Here is a 24,636-nt window from a genome sequence, read left to right on the forward strand (position 1 = left end):
CACCTTTTAGTATTTATTAGTGTTGTATTTTTGTCCACTTGTTAAATGTACAGTACTGTGTAAAAGTACTGAGTCACCCCTTTTCCTTTTTATACTTTGCTAGGAAAATGGGAGATAGGTGAAGCAATGCAGTGAAAGATGCACAAACATACACGGAAATAAACTATATAAGGCAAAAGCAGGCATTTTGTTATGTTCTCTGTCAAGATTATCCCACGCTGCCTCAATAATATTGAGGTGCAGACATTGGGGAGGCCAATCCATGACTGACACGTTACACTGTATGTTTTTTTATCCAGGTTTTCACTCCAATGTCTTTTATGGCATGCAGAAAAAAAAGGCTGTTCACAATCAGTGAATCAGAATCAATAGCTTCCAGATAGTATTGGATGGCAGAGCAAAATCTGACAGTAATTTTCTCTATTCATAATTCCATTAATTTTGACAAGATTCCCAAACCCCAAACTATTACAGAGCTTCCATTATACTTTACAGATTGCTGTAGACACTCACTGCTGCACCTCTCTCCTGATCTTCTCCATACATACTGATAATGAGCTGAACCAAAATGTCAAATCTGGACTTCTGACTCCATCAGACCTGTTAACACTATTTTTCACTCCAGTTCTTGTGTGATTTGGCATACCTCATCCTTTGATCCATTTCCCTTCCTTAAGATCAGCTTCTGACAGCCACCCTACCACTGAGACCATTTCTGATCAGGCTTCAACAGTAGGTGGACATCTGGACAGCAGAGACCTGAGGGAGGCCTGAGATGTCCTGTGTCAGGTCTCTGCTGATTTTTTCCTTTCTTAGGGACATTACATTCAGTTACTGTTTGTCTACTGTAGACACTATTCTTCTCTACCACTCCTTTTATCCTCCATTTGAGTTTCCGACTCAAAAATCTCTCTGAACTGAGTGAATGTGTACTATAAATTATTTTTAAAAAGATGTAGAAGACAAAATGACTTGATTTCTCTTTTTTTTAGGGGGGTGTATATGTTGAACTTAAGAGAAACAGATCGGTAACTTAAATTTCTGGTACAGGATAGCTCAGAGCATCTTAAACATCCTCCCTGAACTGCTCTACAAATTTCATTAAATGACCTCTAATGCTGTAATAATAGGCCTTTGCACTTTTATGATACTGTATTCAACTAACAAGCTGGTTGATCGTTGCATGTGTGTGAATGTTAGATAGAAAGCACTTAAAGCATAGAAACAAGTACTTGTATGAATGGATGTGAATGGGTGAATGTTGAAGGCTGTAAAGTGCTTTGAGTGCGAAAGTATAATCATCTCTGGATCTCTTTCACAACATCTCTTTTGTCTGGTCTCCCTTCCATCACCCCCATCCGATCAAGGCAGATGGCCGCCCCTCCCTGAGCCTGGTTCTGCCAGACGTTTCTCCCTATTAAAACAGTTTTTTCTTACCACTGTCACCAAAGTGCTTGCACATGGGGGTTTGCCTGATTGTTGGAGGTTTTCTGTATTTTTTGAAGGGCTTTACTTTACAATATGAAGCACTTTGAGGTGACTGTTGTTGTGATTTGGCTTTATAGAAGTGAAACTGAATTGAATTGAAGTAGAGTAGAAATCCACTATATAAGAACCAGTCCACTTACCAATTTAAAAGAGTGTTGTCAGGGTTTACCTGTCTGACATCTGTGTCCAGTAGCCTGATACAAGCTGCAGTCACATGACTCCGACTCAACACATTGTCCTCCGTTCAGGCAAGGAAATGCACAGGGCTCCCCTGAGAGAAAACGAAAGGACAAGCAAACAATTACACTGTTTCTCATCAGACTGGAAACCTGAAAGAACGACTCCATGAATAATTTTCATTATTTCTAATAATGAAAATTATTATTATTAATCAGGAACAATAATATAGAAATAGTGTTTTTCCTTTCTCATAAAAGCTATGTGTACCACTGGTAAATTTTCCATCCTAATAACCACTACAACTGAGTTTAAGTGTTTGTCTGCAAGGTATATATTTAAGGAAGTCACCATCTGCCTCTCTGCTTTCACGTGGAGTTGTGTGGCTCAAACAAATGTTCCAGTCACTGAGCGAACCACCATGATAGTTTTTCATCCTCCAATAAAACCATCTGCTCAATGGCCTTCCATGCTGTCTGCCTAGTGGGCCATGTCCCACATTAACATAGGTAAAAGTCATAAAGGAATCAGCCATGGGAGGGGGTCCAATTAGTCAAGCTGCTTTCCTCATGTTCATTCTGTGAGGCACAAGTACTCATTTGGCTCATTTGTTGCTCCAAATGTACACAACATTACTAGGTTTCGATTACAAGCTGTAGCCAGGGAGGTAGAGGAGGTCATCTACTGACTGGAAGATTTGTGGGTCGATCTCTGGCTGCTCCAGCCTGCATGGCAAATATCATTGGGCAAGATATTAACTGCCAAGTTCCTCTCTGATGCATATACACACACACACTTTTGGGGTTGTTTTCACTATTTCTTTACCACAAATATGACCAAGAAAATGGCATGTGCACTGAATTTGACCAGGTTTCTCCTTTTTAACAGACTTCTAAAATGTTTTTAGAACCACATTTGAGGAAAATGGTATAAAGAGAAATTGTTATACTGAAGTTCTCCCTCAAACATTTGTACATTCATCCTTCAATCATTAATAAGAACTTTGTGAACCTACCTGGAATCCTACGAAACGATGACCCCAGGGCTTCCTTCACCTGCCTCGTCAGCAGTGAAGTATTAACTGGATGCTGGTCTGTTGAAATGGCTCCATTGTTGGTTTTTCCAAGTAACACTGAACCAGATTCATTTGATGTTACTGAGCTGGTCAGAAATTGTTCATATGGTGCTGAATTTGACCTTGAGTGATTATTAGACGGTAAACTGTATGATAAGTATTGTGAAGTATTTAAGGTGAGCATGGTCTGATCATCTGGAGTGTCTAGCGACTGATTTGACCATTCTGAGACAGCTTTTAATTGGCTTTGTGTTGTCTTGCTAGATTTTGTACCTGTGCCTTTTAATTGATCAGATATGATCCTAGTGGGTGCATTAATAAAAGAAGAATTCTTGGCTGGTGTGGTGCTGCTTGGTGATTGGCTAGAACTTGTTGTGCTGGTTAGCCAGATTAACTTGTTAGCCAGTATCTTTTTTGATGATTTTTTAGCTAAAGATGTCCTGCTTGTTGATTGGCTGGTTGGTGTTGATCTGCCTGATGACTGACTAGGTGCTATCACTGTAGTCATTGATGGTTCATTTTGTGACTTGAGTTCTTTTGTCACAGTTGTTGACTGGCTGTATAATGTTGTGCTTCGTGGCAATTTGTTGGATTTTATCGCAGAGGATGGAGATTTTTTATATATTGGTGTGGTTGTTAGTGGTTGGCTGGTTTGAGCTATACTGCCTTGAGATGAGCCAGCTGATGCTGATCGGGATGATGATCCACTAGCTGGTTCCAGGCTGTTTTGTGATTGGTTAAATAGCGCTTTCTCAGCTGGAGATAGACTGGCTGTTGCTGTGCTGCTTGATACTTGTTTGGTTTGTTCTGTTCTACCTCGTGATGGGCTAGTTGATGCTGGCACGCTTGGTGTTTGAGTGGCTAGTATTGGGCTGGCATGTGACTGATAAGATGGTGTTTTCTTGGTTAGTGACTGACTGGATGGAGCTGTGCTGCCTGATGAGAGGCTGTTTTGTTCTGTGCTGCTTTGTAGGCTAGTTGATGCTGTGCTGATTGGTGATTGACTTGTTTGTGCCAGGCTGCCCTGTGACGGCATAACTGATGGTGATGGGTTTGATGATTGACTGGCTGGTACTAGACTTTTGTGATTTTGTGATTGGTCAGATAGTGTTTTTCCAGTTGGTGATTGAGAACCCAAATGATAACTGAATGGTGCTGTGCTACCAGGCAATTGGCCGTTTTGTGTCATACTGCCTGGTGAGTGTCTTTTTTGTTCTGTTGTGCTTTGTAGTAGACTAATCGATGCTGAGCTGTTTGGTGATTGGCTGCCTGGTGCTGAGCTGGTTTCTGAATTTTTAGATGGCACTGACATTGTTGGTGACTGATTGGATGAACCTGTATTGACTGCAGAATTGTTTGCTTGTGCTGTGCTACCCTGTGAAAGGACAGCTGATACTGAGTTTGATAACTGACTGGTGGGTACAGGACTTGTTCTTGATTGGTTAGATAGTGTTTTCTCAGCTGGTGATTGACTGGATGATACTGAGCTGTTTTCTGTTCTGCTTCTGAGTGATTGAGAAGGTGATGTTGATGTGGTTGGGAATTTGCTGACTGTTAGAAGGCTGGTTTGTGAGTGTTTGGATGGTGCTGTCTCAGCTGATGATTGACTGATTGGTGCTGTGTTCCCTGGTGATTGGCTGGAGGACATTGTTCTTGATGGTGTTTTACTAGGTGGTGCCGTGACTCCAGATGATTGGCCAGAGCTCATGGTCCATGAGATGTTTGGTGTCCTTTCTGAAGATGATGTAAGGTTTGACACAGCAGCCATGTTGACCAGTGATTTACTGGAGGCAGATATGTTGGTTTCTAATGTAGCGATTGTCATCTGGAGGTGCTTCAAGGAGAAAAAATTGTATCAGCAAATATTTCATGCAACAGTTGCTATACAATAACAATAATAATAATAATAATAAGTCATACAGCTTGAACCTGATCTAAAGTAGCAATCTTTCAAATCCTCTTACAACTAAATATGTTACATCTGATCATTTTCATATTGGAACTCAGTAATGTTTGGCAAAGAAATAAAGAGAGCAATTTCAGCAAACTAAAATAAAGTCCTTGTAATGCTTTGCTGAATTAATTCTGTAAGTTTAATATCAAGCTAATCTGGAAAACGAGTACAGGTCTCAGGTGACAGATTAATAAAGATTTGATTAAAATGTAAGATACCTAAAACTTTTACAATTTAGTGTTTTGTTGAAGAAAAATTCCTCCCAGAATTAGGCTGGATGTTGCCAAACTAGAATCATGATCGGCAAGGATGGAATTGAGGTGGTAATGGGAAAGGAAGAGGCTCTAAAGAAAAGACCTGTCATCCAGCTTTCATTAACGACTGCTCTGTGACTTACAACAGTTTTCCTTTCCAGCTCAACAACCCAACTGACTCCCTTTTGGTTGTGTCTGTTTCCTCTTTTGGATGACCTCTATTGTCTAAAAGTATTCGCCCCTTTCATTTCACTATATCGATGTGTGATATGTGAAATTAGAAGGCTGGTAAAGTGTTCCCAAGAGAGTAAAACACTGGGGGAAAACATTTGATATCTGGAATGTTTTGGCATGGCGATTTCCATATTAAGATAACTGGATATTTTACAAAAAAAACCCCACCTTAACAACAGGTTTGGTTTTAAAACATTCTCATTACCGTGGCATTCCAAAATTATCAGTCCAGCCTTGCTTCCACACTTTTACGTGACTGGATACTTGAGCTCTGAAACCCAGCCTTTCATCTCAAAGAGCAGGAACAAAGCAGGTGGCAAGGGTGATGTGTAAGGGGGGTATAAGGGGTAACTGACTATGAATTATTAATCAGTGATCAGTATCAGAAAAACAAAGAGGGAGTACTTCACATATGTAAAAGCACTATGTCAATATGCATATAACAATGCACTGATTAAACAAGGACATTATATAGAGAGTAAAAAAAAAATACCTACAACATTTTTTTTTAGCATATTTTGTGCTACTAATTGCTTTGCTCCTTTAGGGGCTCCTATAGTTTGGACCGGATTCTCATGAACCAAAGGGAGAACAAAAGAGCAACCACATTCAGGCAGATAGCGGCTCTGACAGAGGAAGAGCAAGACAACAGAGCAGCTTCTTTATATTCCTGCTGGGACTCCTTCGCATGTCGAGGAAGCAGGGAACAATGCACACTGTTTATATATTTTCATATATATCTCCACACTGAGTGACAGCCTGAACTTAGCAGCTTGAAATGCTTTTTTTAGGCCGTCCATGAATACAGACATCAAATTTTGGGTAAAACGACAGACTTCTTGGATTAAAAACAAGTTAATTTTTATAATTAAAAATTAAAAAGTCATACATTAAGATTCTGCAATAAAACTAGAAATATGTTGCATTTCACATATATTCAACTAACTTATACTTAAGCAAACAATCGAGTCTTTTAGGGAAATTAAAAGTGAAAAACGTAAACACTGTGTATAAATTATGGGAAGAAGCACTCCCATGTGATGACGATGGTGATGTGAGCAATGCTGATTTTTTTGGGAGATATCTGGCTGTGTGTTTGCCGCCCGAAGCAGCTCCATCAGCATCAACGATCAATGCAGCTGCCTACCTGCCCTCCCTGGGAAGCGGTGTCCCATTTCTGATGCTTTATCCCGCTGCTCCCGCTGCTGGGACAGAGAGAACAAGGAGAGGTTTGTTCCCACTGCAGGTTTCACCCCCACTGACACCACAAACCCACCACCAACCAGGAATCACGCAGACCACCAAACAACCTGGTGATTGACCAGACTGTCATGCTTCTCAATTAATCGATTAAAGCATCATGAAATGGACAGGTTTCGATGAGCTAAAGCAGATGTTGTTGTTTTTTTAAATCATATTGTTTTTTTATGTATGGCCTAATGCCTCAAAGCCAGCATATACTATACTACATATACTGTATAATACTCACACACAATACTCAAATACAATTTTTAACATAACAACTTATAGTTAATATATAAAACTATGTGGGCTTTAATGCAAATATAATCACCAAAATAAATCCTTCACATATAATATGTAAATTATGAATATGTGACAAATAAACATTATGTAAACTACTAACTAAATGCAAGGAAACAATTTTTAAAAATGACTCACTCATTAAATTCATCCCAGTTAGAAATGTTCACTCTTTCCACACCCCAGGAAAGGTGCGCTGAAATTAGAGGGGAAATGGGCAAAAATAAGGAAAGACAATAGGCTGTGACCTTTTTTAAAAAGAGACCAACTTTAATAACTAACTAAATAACTAAGTAAATAAATAAGCGTTTAAACTGCAGGATGTAACCTGAGCTGCCGCATAAAGCACCTGTGGTATCTAAACTTTTCCTATACAAACAGGATGTGACCGTGTTGGGACTCTGTCTCTTACACTCAGAAATCACACTTCGCCTTCCCGCGGCATCAGGGGTCGCGTGCGTGCTTCCCGGTGCGTAGGACTCACCTTGATAAATGAGGATAAAACACGAAGATAATAAGTGAAAAAGCCTTCTCCGTCTTAAATAGGGATCCATTCGTGTTTCGCGGATCCGCACTCAGTCGGGTTTGGACAGCATCACCTGGTGAGAACCCTCCGGCTGGACTCCCGACTCTCCCTGTGCTGCTCCATCCGGCTCATCCCCGAGCGGTCCTCGGCGCGCCTCAAAAACCGCTGCACCTGCTCATTAGCATAAATTATGCACAGGTGGGCGCGCGGGGGATGGAAGGGGCTCAGTCAGAGGGCTTTGATGACGCGAAACTGCTGTCTGTAAGTAAAACCACTGACCAGCCACCACCCTAACTAGCAAAACTATAAACTACACGAATGCTTGTTTTTTGTAAAACATGCTGAATTCTGTTTAAAACTGAGGAGGAGAGAATGGCAACCACGAAAACAACTCCCCCCTTGTGGTTCACAGAACAGCAGGCGCCAGGGTGGGAAATTCCATATGGTTATTTCAATTTCAAAAAATAAAAAAATACCAGGACTAAATGGATTACATATGTCTTAAATGTCCTTTACTTCAAGGAGGGAGGAGAAATTAGGGTTAGAGGTGGGCGGACTGATACAAATATCGATAGCATCAAAACCAATGCTGGTATTGGTATTTTATTGATACTAACAAGACTGATACTTTGTTTTTATCCTCTAAGTTTTTGGGGGGGTTTTGTGCGTCGCAATTCAGTATTTATGGGGGGGGGGTTAATTTTGTTTGTTTGAAACAAAATCTACCTCAGATATGCGCTATGAAAAATGTTTAAACCTTTTTATGTTGACTCTCACATCTGTTTTATATATATAACCTATAGCACATTTAAACAGTGGACGTTGAACCAAACTGTTTCAGGGCACATTTGCATTTCAAACAGCTGAAAGGTGTGTTGTATTGTGTTAACTAATTTTTATGCACAGTAAAAGTCACAATGATTTAGTGGTCATGAAAATGTGTTCAGAATTTGCAAATTGTTGATGATTTATGTAATAAACCATGACATACAGCTGCACACATTAGCCACCTTATAACAAATATATACCAAATATATCAAATTCTGCAGTATCTCACAGCACTAGTGGGAATAACGATGAATATGGTGAATCACTGGTGTTGAGAGTGAGGTAGGGATTAACATGTACATACGTCTTCCTACTCCATTTCAAACTTTATGATTGAGTTTATAATTCATGTCATTTAGAGATTGTTTGTTTTGTTTGTGCACATGTATGTATGTATGTATGTGTACTTGTATATGCAAGTATGTGTGTGCGGAAATGTGGTTCGTTTTATATATTATATATATTAGTAATTTCAAAGAAACACTTCGGATCCAGTATTTTTCTTCTTGTTGATTATGATGTTGTTTCTACCTTTTTATTATTTACAAAAATGCCAAAGGTAATACAGTTTATATTTTTGTACAAGCAGGGTGATGCCCAAAGATCTAAACTGGACACGTGGAGGACAGAAGAAGGAGTGGCAGAACTTTAAAACCATCTACTGCAGATGAACAGCAACTGAATGTAATAGGGGGGACAGAATCCAGCAAAGACCTGACACAGAACCTGAGTGATGCATCTGGCTTTTCGTTGATCCACCTACCTTTTAGAAATGGTGTCAGTCAAAGGGTGATAAATCCATCCATCCATCCTCTTCCGCTTACCTTGTCCTAGGCTGGAGCCTATCCCAGCTGTCTTACAATGAGAGGCAGGGTACACAATGGCCAGTTCGGTTATGAATCCAAATATGACATTTTTGGTTTGAATCATTCTATGTACAAAGGAGATCTAAACTGGACAGAGCAGTGAGTCTCTATAGCCATCTGTAAAACATGTTGAAGGCTCTGTCGTGGTTTGAGCGCAGCAGCCAGAGGTGTTGGATCTTATTAAAATTGATGGAATTAGAAACATAGAAAAGTACAGTCAGATTTTGATCCAACATGTAATACCGAGTGGAAAGTGTCTGATCATAAACAGTTTTATTTTTCACAACGATGATGATTCCAAACACATTGCCAATGTGGCAAAAGCATACGCAAATAGAAAAATACACAATGGATTCATAGACTGGCCTTCCCAGGGCCTGAACATCAATATGACTAAAGCATGTACAGCACCTTCTACTCTCCCAGAGTACTCAAAGCACTGTATGTAACATGCCTCATTCACACAAGCACTTCTAAACTCAAATGCAAACTAACCAACATTAACGCTCCGATGAACACATCCGAGGGCAACTTCGGGTTAGTGTCTTGCCGAAGGATATTTGGTATGTAGATTAAGGAAGCCAAGGATCGAACCACCAACACAGCAAATCCAGCATGTCCAAATTAACACTGTCGGATTTGATTTCAACACTATTAAAGTGTCTATATGGGTCCACACCAGAGAGTGTTAATTTAACTCTTTTTGGAGAGTTGGTACGTTAACTCTGATTTAGTGTTAAACACCAAATCTGTCTGGAGTTGATAATTTAACACTTGGTGTTAAGAGTTTATATATTAACTCTCAAAGAGTATTTTAGTTTAACTACGTAAGAGTTATCTTCTAATTCATTCTAAAAAGCGGGAATTTTACTGTTCTGAACTTCTAGACATTTCTTTTGGAAATAAACATTTACTAAAAAGACGCAATGGTTTTTGAAAAACATTTATTCTGAACTGTGCACCACAATTTCAAAACATTATCTGAAAGATGTAACAGTGTACATGTTCTCACTTTCATTAGAATTTTGTTTATCAAAAGGTCTGACATGGTAAATGCAAATAACAGCATTCTCATCACTTATTTCTTCAATACAATATGCATGTCCTTCATTCATCACTTTGTGGAACTTCAACGCACTTCTGCTCTCCCCCATATTCCATCTTCACAAGCATATCCTGTGCGGAGATTGAATAAAAATTTGTTGACACTAATTAATGGCACAAATAATCCAGTAAACAATTGCAGCACAGTAAAAAAAAAAAAAAAGGAATCCTCTTTGAGTCATTACTTGTGTAAAGTATTTTCCCAAAAGACAAGGACACAGGCAACAGGTAATACTGAACTAAATGTAAAACCGCAACCTTTTTCATTTTTACCTAAACCGTGTGCACAAAACTCTGGAGGGATCTATGCTAACGTAGAACCCAGTCAGGACGCCTGCTACTGCTTTTTGCTCGTTTGTTTGTTTTTATGGGCGATCGTTTTCAGGCTTCAAGTAGCACCATTATACCAACATTTCACATTCTAGACATTGTTTTAGGTGTATTTGACCAAAAGTTTGACTGAAAATTCACATGCAAGCTTTTTTTCAAGGCTGTGGTATTTGCCCGCAAACGATACCTTTCAGCTAGCTAAAACAGAATATTATGCTATCAGCGAGCAACATGGCTAATGCCTTTCACACAGCTTTGTCTCAACTCCAAAGAGCCACAGAAGTAAAAGCTAATAATAATAATTGAAACAATCTTTGAAAAAATGACTTACCAAGCATGGCAAACAACTCAAATATGTAGAGCAAAATGTTCTGAAACGGCTTCACTTCAGCTTCGATTTTCCTGTTTATTTGTTACTTCTGCACAGTACTCTAAAACAATCAACTGAATGTGGTGTGTCAATATATATGAAGGTTTTACAGTGTACATTTTTTTGTGTGAGAGAGATTTTTGTGATACATATAATAACTCCCATATCACAGATTAAGTCAGTCAGGTTGGTTACCAGAGAGGAACTGGGAATTTTATCCCTGAGAGGAACAGTTGACATGCACTGAAACGGGCTACTTCTCCAAACAAAAGATTTAAAAAGTCACCTGATATCAGACAGACTTGTCCACAGTCTGAGTTTGAAGACAAATACTACAGACAACATAAAATCAGACCCAGCAAGGTTAACAGTAAATGGGCAATGTTGACAATAATTAATTGGCAGCCTTAAATCATTGTCTACTCAAGAAAAATAAAGCACTGGGGAAAAGAAATGTACAAATATATGCGCATATCCAGAATCCACGAAATGACATATACTAGCATTAAATTAGATCTGTGACCACGTTTTCAATTTGCATCACATTTACAAGAAATCAACTTAGCTCTTTTTTAAAGAACTCACCTATTTTTTTTCTCTACTGCCACCTGCTGGTAAGAAGGAAAACTTTGCAAACTAGATAAATGGATAAGTAATATGCTTATTCTTAAATATGTAATATGCAATGCTGCATTGTGATGAAAGTAGTATCTGGGTTCAGTTATGTTTTAAAACATTTAAATGAGCAACATTTGCCGGGAAAGTGTGCTTTGTGAAGCAAAACCCTCTCTCATTAGGAACAGGATGACGTAGGTGGGAACGAGGCTTGCGAGGTTCTGGAAGGTCTGCGGTAGAAGACGAGGTACAAACAGCAGCGCATACTGTTTAGCATTTGATTTCAATTCTTTAAAGTAACTAATTGTAGGCCTATAAAAAGAGAGCAAGAGAGATTTTCATTACAAATCTGAGTCGCCAAGTTGATGTTGTTAAATGGTCGTTTGCGCTGCGTGCCCCGAAAACATATTTATATAAACATACATATAAAATAAAATAAAAAGAGAACATTTATGAGGCTTGAGAGGTTTGATTTTAAAAAAGAAAACTGACTCAGACATATGAGACATAAAAAATACTTTCGTTGCATTGTTGTTTGACTGTGAGCTAGTGGTTTTTTCCTGCCTTCACACAGACCCAAGTCCACATTCTGTACAAACCACACTCACCAGACAGGGTAGCCCAAGAAGTGACTGATGACAATGGCTGCCACCGCCCACCAGCGCTGCTTCTCACAGGCATCAAAGAAAACAACGTCCCAGAACATGTGAAGCAGGATGATGGCCATTGTCATAAAGGCTGAAAGAGACGTGCAATTTTAACAAATCATGTTCTACATATAAATCTAATATAGTTACACTTTTAACGGCGATTAGTTTTAATGCAACATTTCCCATAATGCCTTTTAATAACACCACACATAATACATGGACATAATACATTTAGGCTGTGCTCTGTATTGTTTCAGCTAGAAGTCCAAAACTCTGAAAGACATACAATTTGTTTGTGGCAGCTGGCTCAAAAGTGAAAGAAAAAAAACAAACACACACACACAATCATTTATTCTCCAAAGTAAAATAAGAATCTCCCTGTCTGGACTCTGGTTCCAGCAGTGGAAGTAGTTCATCTTTGGCTGGACACCTGACCCTCGAACATCCAGCGGGACACAAAAGCCTCAGGAGTGAGACTTTTGATATTGTTGAGGTGACCCCGGTGTCACTGGCTGCACAGGCTCATATTTGCATTTGAAAGTTGCCTTTTCGGCAGAGGAAACGCTTCCTGAATCTGTCTGTCTGTTGTCTAACTTTTTTTTTTTTAAAAGGCCTTTGACTGACCAAAACCCTCTGAGACCCCGGTGAGCTTTGTGTAGCCCAGCCTGGAGGTGTCTGCTTTCATAAATGGAAACATTACCTGAGGAGCGCAGGAGTGGCAGAATGGAGGAATGTTTTAGGGTGAAACATTAAAAGGTGATTTATCATTTTTCTTTTGTGATTAGTCCTTTTAATGACATGAACATACCCACTTTAACAGCTCCTCATCTTTACAAACAAGCAAACTGAAGCATCTGAAGCAAGAAAGGCTTTTTGCTTCATCCCTCTCACATTCACTCGCTCACACACGCACAGACATGCACTATATCGGAAACCTGGCGCCTGCTTTGTCTCCTGTAGACTTCTCATTAAAGGTCCAATGAACTGACCTACTGTTTCTGTATAAACTTAAAAGAAAATGGCTGCTGTCTGGTCTTTCTTATTACTTTTTGATTATTTTTGACCAAACAAGGCTAGTTAAACACCCTCTGATGTTATTATACATGTTAATGTTCATTACTTTGAATGCTGTTTTCAAGTGGTATTTCCCACCAGATTCTCCTGCGAAACAGAACCAAAGTTTGAAATCTTTAAATGACTGTATATATAAGTAGTCTAAACCACTGCACAAGTTTAGTTTCAGACAATTTATTTCTGCTCTTGGCTCTGTGTGATGTCAGAGCTCTGGCTGTGATCACAAAAGCCTCATTGGCTCAAACTGTCTGTTTAATATGAGTAACCAATCAGGGGGGAGGGGGGGTGGGAAGCTGGGTTAACGCAAGGGGGAGGAGCCAAAATCCTTGTTTCAGACAGTAGATGAAGTACAGAAATTGGTATCATGCAAAGTTGCTCTAGTAGAGTGAAAGAAAAGAAACAAAGAGGAGAAATTTGTCATAAAATATCCTATTTAAGCAGAAATCTTTGGTGTGAACATGTGCTTGGTTTTTGGAGTTGGCAGTAAAGGAAAACTGAAAATCTTTAGTTTCTTTTTATACTAATCAGACAATTTTAAATATATTTTACACAGTCACTAGTGAATAATCATGGGCACCTGTAAAACACCTGTTAAAAAAACAATAGCTTAATTAATCAATTGATATAAAGAATGACAGGAATATCATTTTTTATTATTATTCCTTTAGTCATTGAAGTATTGTACACACTTAAAACCTATCCAACAATGGTGATAAAAGGAAATGCAACCTTCTAGAAATAAACAAGAAATTTAAAGTTAACTTAATGCAGAGGGAGAGCTGAATGTGTTTTACAATATGAAGTAAAAACTGAAAGTGAGCACACAATAATTTCTTTCCCCATTTCTTGGATATAACTCACAAAAGAAACACTTCTCTTTGAATTACAGTAGGATTAAACAGCATGACATCATGAAGGTAAGAGTTATTGCAGGATTGTCGTATCAGTTTCAGCCTGGTGTACCAACTGACCAGCTAACAGGCTCATCTCCACCTATAAGACTACACCAAATCACATTTTGTCATGTAGCAAAGTGCCAAAACAAGGCAGAAAAGTAATGAACTCAATGCAAACATGGATACAATTTACATCTCTAATGTACCTCCCATCCTTGGGAGACACAGCAGACAGAATCTACAAATACAAAAGATGATCAAAAACAAAATCAGGCACAGAAACAAAATGTTTGTAAATAATTCTTTATCCTAAATCCTTGCACTCATAAGAACAACCAAAACACACAAGGACAAACAACAAAAGAAACTATTTTGTTTGATTTAGATTCTCTACTTTCTATTTGCTCAAGGGTCTATTACGTCAAGATTACTGACTGACTGATGACTGATTACAAACAATTAGTAATCATTAGCAAGTGCATTTAGAATCAAACGCAGGTTCATATTCAGACCACAGACAGCATATCGCACCTTGAAGAAAGGTTTTAATATTTACACATTAGGGAATTCAAAAATGCATAATTATATACACATTTTCTTTAGAAATAATAAAACACTAGGAAAGATTTGAAGCATCTGAGAGTATGTATAAAGAGTGCTGCTGCTTTAAGCCCCCAATCTAAAGTATCTTCTGTGGGTTTGTTTTTTCTTACAGTGCAGACCGCAAAAAGGGCACACAGTTAGCCAAAATGGATATGTTATACTGTTGAATAAAAACCTTTTCCAAGCTGGACTGGAATCAAAACGATCTCCCATCTTTGTTCCCACAAAACCTTTTAAATGTTTTAACGCTTAAGATGATGAAAGTCTCAAATCAAATAGCAGATTTAACAGGGTTAACACTCCTTCCTCACTGTGTCCAATGTGTGTGTGTGTTTGTGTGGGATCTCTGTGATCCTTGTATAAAGAGTCCTGCACACTGCTAGGTGTGCTGCGTTATCTAGGCCTGTGGTTGGCAAGAAGCAAGTCCTTGTCTTTGCAGGTGAGGCAGAGTTTGAGGTTCTTGAGCGAGCCGCCGGCGGAGTAGAACGCCCAGACACCCATTAGGAACAGGATGACGTAGGTGGGAACAAGGCTTGCGACGTACTCAGGGTTCTGGAAGGTCTGCGGTAGAAGACGAGATAAAAAAACATCAGTGGACACTGTTTAGTATTTTATCTCAATTCTTTAAAGTAACTAATTGCAGGCATATAAAGAGAGAGCAAGAGAGACTTTCATTACAAATCTGAGTCGCCAAGTTGATGTTGTTAAATGGCCGTTTGTCCGAGCACCGTCGTGTGCCCCGAAAACATGACTCTTATTTACTATAAGATACTATAATATACTATAATAAAATAAAAAGAGAAGATTTATGAGGCTTGAGAGGTTTGATTTAAAAAAAAAAAAAGAAAACTGACTCAAGACATTTAAGACATAAAAATACTTTCCTTGCATAGTTTTTGACTGTGAGCTCTTGTTAGTGTTTTTTCCTGCCTTCACATAGACTCAAGTCCACATTCCGTACAAACCACACTCACCAGACAGGAGACCAAGAGGTGACTGATGACAACGGCTGCCACCGCCCACCAGCGCTGCTTCTCACAAGCATCAAAGAAAACAACGCCCCAAAACATGTGAAGCAGGATGATGGCCATCGTCATGAAGGCTGAAAGAGACGTGCAATTTTAACAAATCATGTTCTACATATAAATCTAATATAGTTACACTTTTAACGGCGATTAGTTTTAATGCAACATTTCCCAGAATGCTTTTTAATAAGACCACACAATAGAACATAATACATTTATTCTGTACTCTGTATTGTTTCAGCTAGAAGTCCAAAACTCTGAAATACATAGTTTTTTTGTGGCAACTGGCTCAAAAGTGAAAGAAAAAACAAAAACAAAGACACAATCATTTATACTCCAAAGTAGAATAAGAATCTCCCCGTCTGGACTCTGGTTCCAGCAGTGGAAGTAGTTCATCTGGTGAATGACTGTGTGTGTGTGTGTGTGTGTGTGTGTGTGTGTGTGTGTGTGTGTGTGTGTGTGTGTGAAGAGAACACAAGAAAGAAAAAGGTTTTACGAATCTATGGACTCGCTCAACGGCAGAAACGTAAAGGTTTTTGACAATAAAATAAACAACAAACAAAAAACAAGTACATGCTAATTGTTACCTGAGGACAGGAAGTAGTGCTGCGAGTCTCCATGGATCCCCACAGTCCCCGGCCCTGCTGAGTCAGCCAGGATGTTCACCACAGAGAACGCTCCGCTCATGAAGCCGAAGCCGAGACCTGAAACTGAGACAAAAGAATGAGAAGACAGCTGAGACATAAGAAAGACTGTGCGATGCTAATCCCAAAGCAAATTCGGCACTATGCAAGATGAATGGCCTTGAGGCGACTTATGTTGTGATTTGGCGCTATATAAATAAAATTGAATTGAATTGAATTGAATGGTCCCTTATCACAGGAATTACATTGTAAAAATAACCCGCGATAGGTGAAGTCCACAAAGTAGCCAATTTCATTTTTTTCACAATTATTATAGATGTTTTAAGGCTGTAACACTCCTCACTAGACACTTTAGACAGTTTTCTCAGACAGGCATGAACATTTTTCTCTCTTGTTTAAACACCCTCAAAATTCAAACCTTCATAGAAAAATAAGTCCAGTATTGTAGAATGAAACCAAAGATCAAACCCTGTTTCAGGTCCAGAACATGGGAATAGAGCAGCTGCCAGAGAATTCAACATTAATGAATCAATGGTGGAAGAATGACTTGAGTAAAGTTTGACTTATCTGACTGTTTTGTTTTACTTAATGCACCTCATAATGCAGTGTGCCTTATGGTCCGAAAAATATGGTAACTTCTATCTTCCCTTAGCATGTCCAGAAGTCCAACTTTTTGTGCTATGGTTACCATCTTCCTCTGCCTTTTGGGTGCTACCACAGGTGCCTTTGACGGTGCAAAACGTTTCATTAACATTGTTGTGTTTGTTGGGGAGAAAATTTACAAACATACAGTACAGTACTTCAGAGTCACACTGCAAGCGATCAAAGATTTATGTAAATTCGACAAGCTGCAGACATTCTGTACTGTACAGGAGACACAGCACAGAGGAGATTGATTGACAATGGTCTACGGCCAATCAGGATGCAGAACACAATGTGCTGCTTAAAAAAAAACTGCAAAATTGCACCAAAGAAAATCCACGAAACAGCGTACCGCATTATAGCTAGGGACCACTAGGGCTGTTCGATATCGTCTATCGTTTGATTTTACGCTATCGTTTGTTTCATGGTGTCGCCTAATAAAATGTTTACGGCAATATTTTTTTCATTGTTTTGATGGTCACTGTTGTGGCTATATTCATTTCTTAAAGTTCTCTCTTTCTCTTATATTTAATATAACCACACTACGCACGGACAAGCGCCTGTTTTAATGCTTTGTCGTTAGCAACAACGACGGTAGCACCATCGCGTGTCCGCTTGTTTATGTTTCACATAAACCTTTTACAATAAAGCTCGAGATCCTGTTGAGACTTTTCAAAATAAACTGAATCATGTGAAAGAGCAGATTATTTATGGATGAGAAGTAAAAAAGAGCCGCCAGGTGCTAAAAAATAGACCTTAGACTCAAACGTTAGAACAGGCTTTTCCCCGCAGCACGCCGTGTAATAAATACAAAGAAAACGGCGGCCGTTACAACTTATGTCTAAAAATGTATAGTTTCATGCATCGGTTAAAACACTCGACTCCAGCTACATGACGCGCAGCTGGAAACACTTCCCGCAAGTCGAGCTGCCCGAGATTCACAGAATTTACAGAAAATGTTACATTTTTGTGATTTATATCGTTATCAGGACGATGGAATTCTTATATCGGGATATGAGATTTTGGTCATATCACACAGCCCCACTGTACAGAAAATACTGTTTACTGTAAACCGCAAGCAAATTTAAACAACCTGCATATAAGAGATCATGTCCAAAGTGTGCTAGATGTTCATTTTTAACAATTTCTTTAGAAATGTATTGATGCTACTTGATAGCATCTTTTGTTAGAGCCTAGTGGGGAAGAATGAGCACTTTCACAGTTTGTGCTCATATGATATACGGCCAAAGGTTTCGATCCACACCTCTTAACATCTGAATACAGGTGTGTAAAATCAAGCATCTTTCCATGAAGTCTCGCTTTACAAATGTTTGTGAAACAAGGGGTCACTCTAAAGAGCTCACTGAACTAGAGTGTAGCAATGTAGTAGAATATGATCATTGTAAATAGTCTGTTTGTGAAATTTCCCCATAGATATTTTATGATCACTAAGTGGCATTGCAGAGCTCCAATCCTCCCCATTAAAACCACTGATATTGACATCAGCACAAACACTGTGCTGGAAGCTTCAAGGTATGGGTCTATATGGCTGAGCAGCTCCTATAGCTATAATATGCATGTGGTCCAGTGCTTTTGTCCATACAGTGCATTTGCCATTTTTATGCTAATGTTTCTTGTATATTTAAAAAATTTTTTTACAGAATAGTACAAAAGTGAGTTTTAAAACCAAAAACAAACAATGATAAAGTTGTAAAGAGGTAACCAGTGCTCAATGTTCTGTCTTCTGGCAGAATCGTGGGTGAATGAATATGCTACCAGTAGGTGATATGAAGCACAGAAGATGATGTGCAGACTAAGTGTACCATAGGCCAGCTGTCGGATGGAGATGGGCATGGTCTCCTCCTGGCTGAGAGTGAGGAGGCCTTCATTTGCTTTCCTGCAGGAAAACACACACACAGAGTTTTGGTTCTGAGTCTCACTGTGTGCTACAGAACATGAATAGAAAATATGTCAGTTATGAAAGTATGTCATTTAGTGGAAGATGATCTGAGATGAACAATGAAAATTGTACAAGTTCACACTGAAGAGTGTGAAACTGAGACAACTGAGACAGACACTCATCAAGGGACAACAACGATACAGTGCAGAATTCAGAGGTCATGCTTTAATATTTCTTAGTTAAATAAATAATAAATAGTGAATACGTGTTGAGGAAGTTGAAGTATGGGCTTTCAGCTCTTCTAGTAAGAAACAGTTCTCTGGAGTCACACTATATAAAGTATAAAACAGTTAAACATGGTGGCGGCCACTTACTTTAGTAGCTTGTAGTAAGCGAAGCGGAAGGTTTCCTGCAAGAGCACAGACAGCACCACGCCAAAGATGAGCAGGCCTTTCTGCTGAGCCGCGCTCTCTTTATTACTGATCTGAACCGAGATGAACCACACCAGGGAGGAGAACAGCAGCGACACCAGCCAGAAAAATGCCCTGAAAGAATGAGAACAAAGAAAACAGATATTACCCACACTGCTATCTCAAAGCTTCTGGGCTCACAGCAATTCCAGCATTGCTGTGAGCCCAGAAGCCTGACTCCTTTATTTTTTCAACAGTTCTATTTGCGAGGGTCAGCCAATTAAATGAAAGTAAAGGGAGGGTTAAAAAAAAAATACTTCCAGACTGAGGAGGAACTGAGGAGCAGCACCGAAGTGATAGCACAATCAGGATTATCTTGAGATACCAGAGGACTATTTAGTTACTTTTACTTCAAATAGCAAGAATTAATTGACCATAACAAGGAAACAAAGTGTCAACGAACACAAACGTAACGTCACGGCACTTTTACAAATTAACCGGTAAGATGTATGTTATCAATCAACAACCACAATTATGATCACAAGCTTATATCTCACTTAGGTCAAGACCGTATCTGAACCCTATAACACTACAATAGCAATGAATTATTTCAAAAGCCAATCCACCATAGTGCTAACTAACTACGTGTGTGTATACAGCCACCTTTTACTGACATAAGTCGTCAGCATCCTCCAATATCTGCAAGATCCATAAGAAACAAAACTAATAAAAGTCCCTCAGGCTCTCATTAAGCTAGCTCTTTCCTATCTTTGGGTGGCTAATATCAGGCATTGCTGGGGCTTTAAAACTTTAAAAGGTCGGTGTATTTATGAAGCTGTGTAAATCGGAATGTGGTGACGTATGGCTAAAGAAAAAAACCAGCAAAGTGTAAGACCATAATACCAGAGAATAGAAGCTAATGATAGCACATCAGCTAAGAAACGAAACGATCGGTTAGCTAGTAAGCTAACACTGTCTAAAGGTTGGGATTTATTCAATATAACGTGGCAGTAGCATCTGTAATTACCAAATTATTATATATTTAAGTCAATTGCCGTCCGTTATGACCAGTGAATGTTTAACTCTCACCCTGCTATGAGGAAAATGACTCTCAGCGGCTCCCGGGCAATGGTAAACAGGAACAACGCGATGGCTGGGCCGAAGGCGATAAAGGTGCAGCCGAAAAACACCGCCGCTGTCATTTTGGTTCTGAGGAAGGGTAATTCAGCGTCTTAAAGCGGTTGGTTTTGCTCTATTTACAGGTATTTATCTGGAAATATTAGAAAGAAAGCAGCCCTCTGTTGCCAGTACTGATTTACTTCCACAACCAGTGTATCACAGGGTTTTCGTGACGTCGCGTATTCTCACGTGACCGACAACCCTACCAAAAAAAAAAAAAAAAAACTTTATTAATAATGAGCTGGACGGATTTAGAAAACATTTTTTCAGCTACTTTTCAACACTTCTGTCTCATTTCTTGCTCTTGGAATTCATAAAACGAGTTCACCTCGATTTATACGCATGCGGAACATTCACAGCCTGTGCTCTTTATCAGCCTGTTTGCATTTGTCAAATTACATTCATTAAATACATCAGAACACCACTGGATTTATTCTTTTTTATTTATTTAAAAAAGGGACTTCTGGCAAATCTTGGCAGTGGTGAACTGCAGAAAAAACATGCTGACATTTAAGGCTCTGTATCGAACATCTTTTTTCTTCCACCCATGCCAGTTTTGTCTTTGATTTTTTTTACCCCAGTCGCCCGTTTGCTTCTCCTAAGAAACACATTCAAAGGAAAGCAGTAACAAAAAGTGAAGCCTTTCATGTTGCGTTCTGATCTTACTAATTTTTTTCAGTGAAGGATGCTACTATGTGCTCCATCTGCCTAATATAACATCAAAAGCACCTACCTCGTCCTTCACTTCCTTCTTAACCTGCTTAAGGCTGGCTCTCAGGTCCATGGACACTTTATGTTTGGAGCCCAGCAGGCCAGCCAGCATGGCATCGGCTGACATCCGCACCTTTTTCAGGACTGGCTTCTTAAACCTCCCATTCAGATACTGAATCTTCAACTTAAGGTCATCAACCTGACATAGAACACTGTTGTTCAGACATATGTGTTTTGGTAATAACAACAACAAACATTTTAGAATAAATTAGAATACATTTTTAAAAATTATTTTTAAACTAAAAAAATGTCACTTTGATTAAAGATCTTGCCAATACAGAAAAAATGAAAAATGATTTTGGCAATTACATATACTGTTACTTTAGGGGAGCTGTGGCATAAACCTTACATCGGGAGGTGTTATAACTGTATAATTATATATACATACAGTATATATATATACTGTATAATAATTATACTGTATAACTGTATAACTTTATAATGGCAGAAGAAGCTTCTGAATACAACACCTTGTTGGATTTTGCCACTTTGACCTCCATGTTGTATCGCTCCTCATCCACCAAATCAATCTGCTTGTGAAGTTTGCAACACAGCTCCTGGAGTTATGATAGATAGAAGGAGTGAGAAAGTTTATTTGTTTGTCTGTTTTTTCAATCATAAACACGACACACTTAACAGCAGTGTACTATCCTGAACATTTTTCTTACAAAGCAAGTTTTCTATCATCTCCAACTTTCTATAGTTGCTGGGTAGGGGATGGATACAGAGGAAGAGTAGAGCTTGCACACTTTCATTTTCCGGTGATGTTATGGATGTTAAAGGCAAGTGCACCAGAACAAATACTTTCTCCTCTAAAACCAAACTACAGCTTCCATAGGTGAACAAAAAGCCTGCTAAGTTAATCATCAGTCATGAACAAATTCTCCAGGTGCCGTAGGTTTACCTGGAGATCCTGCATACTGCCAGGAATGAAAAGGGCTGTGCAATTCTCTTCCAAGTACTGCATTTTCTCCCTCTCAGTTTCTCGGGCTTCCTCTTCCAGCATTTCTTGGCCAACTTGCAGCACCAAGCTCTGAGAGAGGGAGGAGAAGATGGCAGAAGATGACTATCAAACACAGTCAGGCCGTTTTGATCAGGTGAGTTTGTAAATGCACTGTGCTTAAATAACACATTACTGCTAGTGCTTTCCTTTCCCTTGATTTGTTTACAATAAAGAGGTGCTTCCTTTACTGAACAGCCAAACTGAATCCTCAAATAAATTTTCAAGGAAACATATACTCACTGCCCACTGTACACCTATCTAGCACTGAGTCTGAGCCCCTTTTTGCCTTCAGAACTGCTTTAATTATTCGTGGCAGAGATTCAACAAGGTGCTGGACACATTCTGGAGAGATTTGTGTCCAAATGGACATAACAGCATCACAAGGTTGCCAGCTGCACATCCATCACATGATCTGATGACTTCAGAGGCTATTTGAGTAAAATATTCAAATTCATGTTTAATGAAGCCTGGCCATCGCACTCTCCTGTTGGAGCACAGACAGGAAGAAAGGAGCAAAAACTCACACAGTATATCATTAATGACTTAAACAGTTGATATCAAAGTTATTACTGATTTCCAATAAGTATTTAGTTAATGCTTTAATACTATACCTGCACTGTTGGCTGTCTAACCTGAGTATCTTTCATTTCTCTGAGCTGTGACATCCTTAGAAAATGAATCTCCACATCAATATCCCTAATGGTCATGGGAATATTTTACACTTTATGATCTCTGATGATGACTAATATTTATACCAAATTTAAATATGTTGATCTGACTAATATTGCCAAATCTGTGTTCATTTCACAGAGCCATTATGTGATATATTTATACATCTTTTATATCACATTATAGGAACAAACTTCCTCAGTACTTATAATCACAGATCAAACTTTTCTCATTGCCTTCGCATTTAAATGACCTGAATCAGATCATTATTTCATTTTTGTAACCTTTATTTTCTAGTTTTATCCATTTCTTTTTATTTCAACTCATGTTTGGCTTCCATTCTTTTGATTTTTTCCCCTGTTAAATCCCACTGAAAGGTATCTTTTCAATCCTGCCTTGGGATCCTTTTTTTAAGGTCTTTCATGTTTTAGGTAAAATCACTTTGAACTGCCACGAAAAGTTCAACATAAAAAAGTTTGAAGCTTTAGTCCTAATCCCAGAACGTGTTGGCATTATACATTTTGTAATGAAGGTGAATTAAATTGTGATTGCTCAGCATACAGCGATTATAAAGGTTTTCTGCAAGGCAATGTTTGACTTTAATTGGAAAAAAGGGAAATACACATTACATTTCAAATTAAAAGCTTAAACACAAGCAAGAAAATATGGTTATCCATACAGAGAGACAAGTCACTTTCACTATACGATACAAAAAAAACCAAAGGAAACCAAAACAGGCTTTGAGGCATTTTTAAAGTTTCAGTAGAACTTAATAATCTCAGTAAGCAGTCAACTATTCCACAGTTTAGAATTAACAATTACATCTGTATCTGTACATGGGCACAATAAATCAAAAATGCTGACAATGTCTGGCTGTGAATATAGATACTTTCTTACTATATCTTGTACTGAATGCAATGATTTGAAACGGTGTGACAATAACTTCAAAATAAAAGCTTACAATCACTGAGAGCATCATGGGAGGGAGAGAAAACACACACACACACACACACACACACACACACACACACTTTCCAAATCAAATCAAATCAAATCAAATCACTTTTATTGTCACATCACATGTGCAGGTACATTGGTACAGCACATTTGAGTGAAATTCTTGTGTGCGAGCTTCACAAGCAACAGAGTTGTGCAAAATACAATAATGTAAACAAGCAAAATACAAGAATGGCTACATCTGAAACTAATAAATATATGTACAATATATAATAGTATATGCATTTCTGGATGTGTATACTAAATATTTTTCTACGTGTGTGTGTGTGTGTGTGTGTGTGTGTGTGTGTGCACATATTTTACAAATTAAATAGAGTAAACAATAAATAAAATATATAAAATAAAATATACAGAGTGAGACATGTACAAAACAGTGGCATTACTGTACAGTATGGAGTGCATAATGTTAAAGTTCCAGTAGTGAAGCTGAGGTGTCTATGAAGTGTTCAGCAGTCTGATGGCCTGATGGAAAAAGCTGTCTCTCAGTCTGCTGGTACGGGACCGGATGCTGCAGAACCTCCTTCCTGATGGAAGTAGTCTGAACAGTTTATGGCTGGGGTGACTGGAGTCCTTGATGATCCTCCCCGCTTTCCTCAGGCACCGCTTCCTGTAGATGTCTTGGAGGGAGGGAAGCTCACCTCCAATTATCCGTTCAGAGCACCGCACTACTCGCTGGAGAGCTTTGCGGTTGTAGGCGGTGCTGTTGCCATACCAGGTGGTGATGCATCCAGTGAGAATGCTCTCAATGGCACAGTGATAGAAGGTCCTGAGGATGCGGGGGCTCATGCCA

At 38.8% G+C, this 24,636-nt stretch overlaps 2 protein-coding genes and 1 pseudogene across 2 annotated transcripts in view; all 3 read right to left on the reverse strand.

Moving 5' to 3' along the window:
- The window catches only part of otog (otogelin), a 63,869-nt gene extending 59,361 nt beyond the window's left edge, over positions 1-4,508 (reverse strand). Inside the window, exons 1-2 of the mRNA XM_085459765.1 lie at positions 4,409-4,508; positions 1,658-1,759 (exon numbers count right to left, since the gene is read on the reverse strand). Of these exons, the coding sequence (XP_085315891.1) occupies positions 1,658-1,759; positions 4,409-4,508 (202 nt within the window). The remainder of the gene's footprint in view (positions 1-1,657; positions 1,760-4,408) is intronic.
- Positions 4,509-13,719: 9,211 nt separating this feature from the next.
- aph1b (aph-1B gamma-secretase subunit) lies at positions 13,720-20,579 on the reverse strand. The gene is made up of 6 exons (XM_085460914.1): positions 20,297-20,579; positions 19,172-19,342; positions 18,721-18,794; positions 16,199-16,321; positions 15,561-15,688; positions 13,720-15,147 (listed from the first exon to the last, which is right to left on the reverse strand). The coding sequence occupies exons 1-6, from the start codon at positions 20,407-20,409 to the stop codon at positions 14,980-14,982; spliced, it is 777 nt and encodes a 258-aa protein (XP_085317040.1). The 5' UTR covers positions 20,410-20,579; the 3' UTR covers positions 13,720-14,979.
- Positions 20,580-20,834: 255 nt separating this feature from the next.
- Positions 20,835-22,174, reverse strand: LOC146719156 (troponin I, fast skeletal muscle-like; annotated as a pseudogene).
- Between the last annotated feature and the right edge of the window lie 2,462 nt (positions 22,175-24,636).

The sequence above is a fragment of the Copadichromis virginalis genome, linkage group LG1, assembly GCF_057382275.1.
Source record: "Copadichromis virginalis isolate Kocher_CV1m ecotype Utaka linkage group LG1, C_Virginalis_male_GT1.1, whole genome shotgun sequence".
Taxonomy (NCBI): Eukaryota; Metazoa; Chordata; class Actinopteri; order Cichliformes; family Cichlidae; genus Copadichromis; species Copadichromis virginalis.